The sequence below is a fragment of the Nannospalax galili genome, unplaced genomic scaffold, assembly GCF_000622305.1.
Source record: "Nannospalax galili isolate Female #2095 unplaced genomic scaffold, S.galili_v1.0 scaffold281, whole genome shotgun sequence".
Lineage (NCBI taxonomy): Eukaryota > Metazoa > Chordata > Mammalia > Rodentia > Spalacidae > Nannospalax > Nannospalax galili.
The window spans coordinates 9,607,414-9,609,187 of NW_008349068.1; the positions used below are offsets into that span (position 1 = coordinate 9,607,414).

Here is a 1,774-nt window from a genome sequence, read left to right on the forward strand (position 1 = left end):
TTTAGCTATGGGTATATGTTATAAAATTCATAATTGTTTAAAAACGATTTTCATCAGACTATGAATTATATGAAACATGAATGGAAGTAAATGTCAATTCCTATAAAGTTTTCTTGGGGTGAGATGATAATTCTAGTTTACTGGTACCTTGTATCTACAAAACTGAGAAAATATCAGAGGAGACAGAAAACTTCTGGGAATTACTGATGATATTTGGTGAGCTACTAAACAAAATAAATGAAAATTCAATACATTATATGTGTTCCCCAAAATTAAGGTGATTGTGCACAAAAGTAAAGATAAGCTGAAGTCAATACGATATCTTGGGCACTGCTGAGCTCTAACGGGGACAAGCACTGTGGTGTAATCACTGAGGTTTGATAATACGGTCTACTGTTCACCTGGGACCACCGCACAGCATTCTTAAACCTGCTTGCTATCTCACGTTCCAGCCACTGAACATTTCTTTAGAGTGTACTTCTGTTCAGGAGAGATACAATATTTTGCTATCTTTCAAACAACACTTACAAAATTTGTAAATAAAAGTAAAGGCATCATGGGCATCATTTCTCCTAAAGCGAATGAAATTGAAGACTTTAGACATGGTGGAGCCACCTTCTTCGCCACAGAAAATGCGCATACACACTGTGAACAACACATAACATAAATGAACTTTTATTACCGGTCAGATTTTTTAATCCAAGTTCTTGTAGTCCAAAGTTTCCGTCTTTTCTGTAGTTTAGGAATATTGCCAAAGCGTATCGATCTTCATATAGTTTTGTTCCACGGATAATGCGTAAATTCTCCAAAGGCAGATAACGAAACTGGTTGAGGGCCACCAGCACATAGCCTGTGACTTCACGAATAGACTGGAAAAGTACAAAGAATTTTCATTGTTAAAAACTTGATGTTAACTAGTCAGTTCTAGCATACAGTCATTTAGATAAAAATGAATTCTTTAATTTTCAGCTCTTAATTCAATATATTAATTTCCACACAATAGTCATATTCATATTAGATTAATAATAGAGGATCACAAAGGGTTAGCATCTCATTTGAAATAAAAGTGGTATTTCTTTTTAAAAGCCATGAATGGTGCATATAATAAAGTAATGGATTTCATTTTATGAGTCATTCCTTATACCTGCGGTGTTAATACAGTTAAAATAAGGGTCTCATTCACTGAGAGACTACAATAAAGTAAGACCCAGAAGTATCAACCAAGCTACACATGAGGACCCACATTGACAAGTTAATCATGAGAGAAAGATTCTGTATTCGTTTGTAAACTTTGGGAAAGATTTGAAATGTCTATATTGATGGTTAGTGCGACACTTGTCAAACATTAGCCCTAGATCTCTCTGGGTTACAAATTTATATGTAAAATGTATTGAAATCTGTTTATTATTTCTAAATTCTTTACAACATATTTATTTTTATTATTTACTGTTTAAATTTATCATCTATAAAACAAGTTAATGAGTGTCCTGAGACATTTTAATATAAAAGTCTGTTCTAAAAAGGTTTTGAACATCATCTAAAATAAGTTTTCACTAAAATATTCATCATAACTGTTAAGAAAATTCATGTTAAAAAATTTAAAACCATAAAACAATATAAATACACTCAGTATTTAGTATTATTTCAGCAACAATTCACCTAAATTATTTTCAATTTTAATGCCATAATGTGCAGACCTTTATTTTGTTTTTGGTTTGTTTGTTGCTTTCCAAACTTTTATCTTTGTACTCCTCCTTAAACTCGAAACTCATAT

At 31.8% G+C, this 1,774-nt stretch overlaps 1 protein-coding gene across 4 annotated transcripts in view; it reads right to left on the reverse strand.

Moving 5' to 3' along the window:
- Erbb4 (erb-b2 receptor tyrosine kinase 4) overlaps positions 1-1,774 on the reverse strand; it is a 1,194,626-nt gene that overhangs the window by 566,018 nt on the left and 626,834 nt on the right. For all 4 annotated transcript variants that reach the window (XM_029569917.1, XM_029569919.1, XM_029569920.1 and 1 more), the window contains exon 3: positions 683-869. In XM_029569917.1, coding sequence (XP_029425777.1) covers positions 683-869 — 187 coding nt within the window. The remainder of the gene's footprint in view (positions 1-682; positions 870-1,774) is intronic.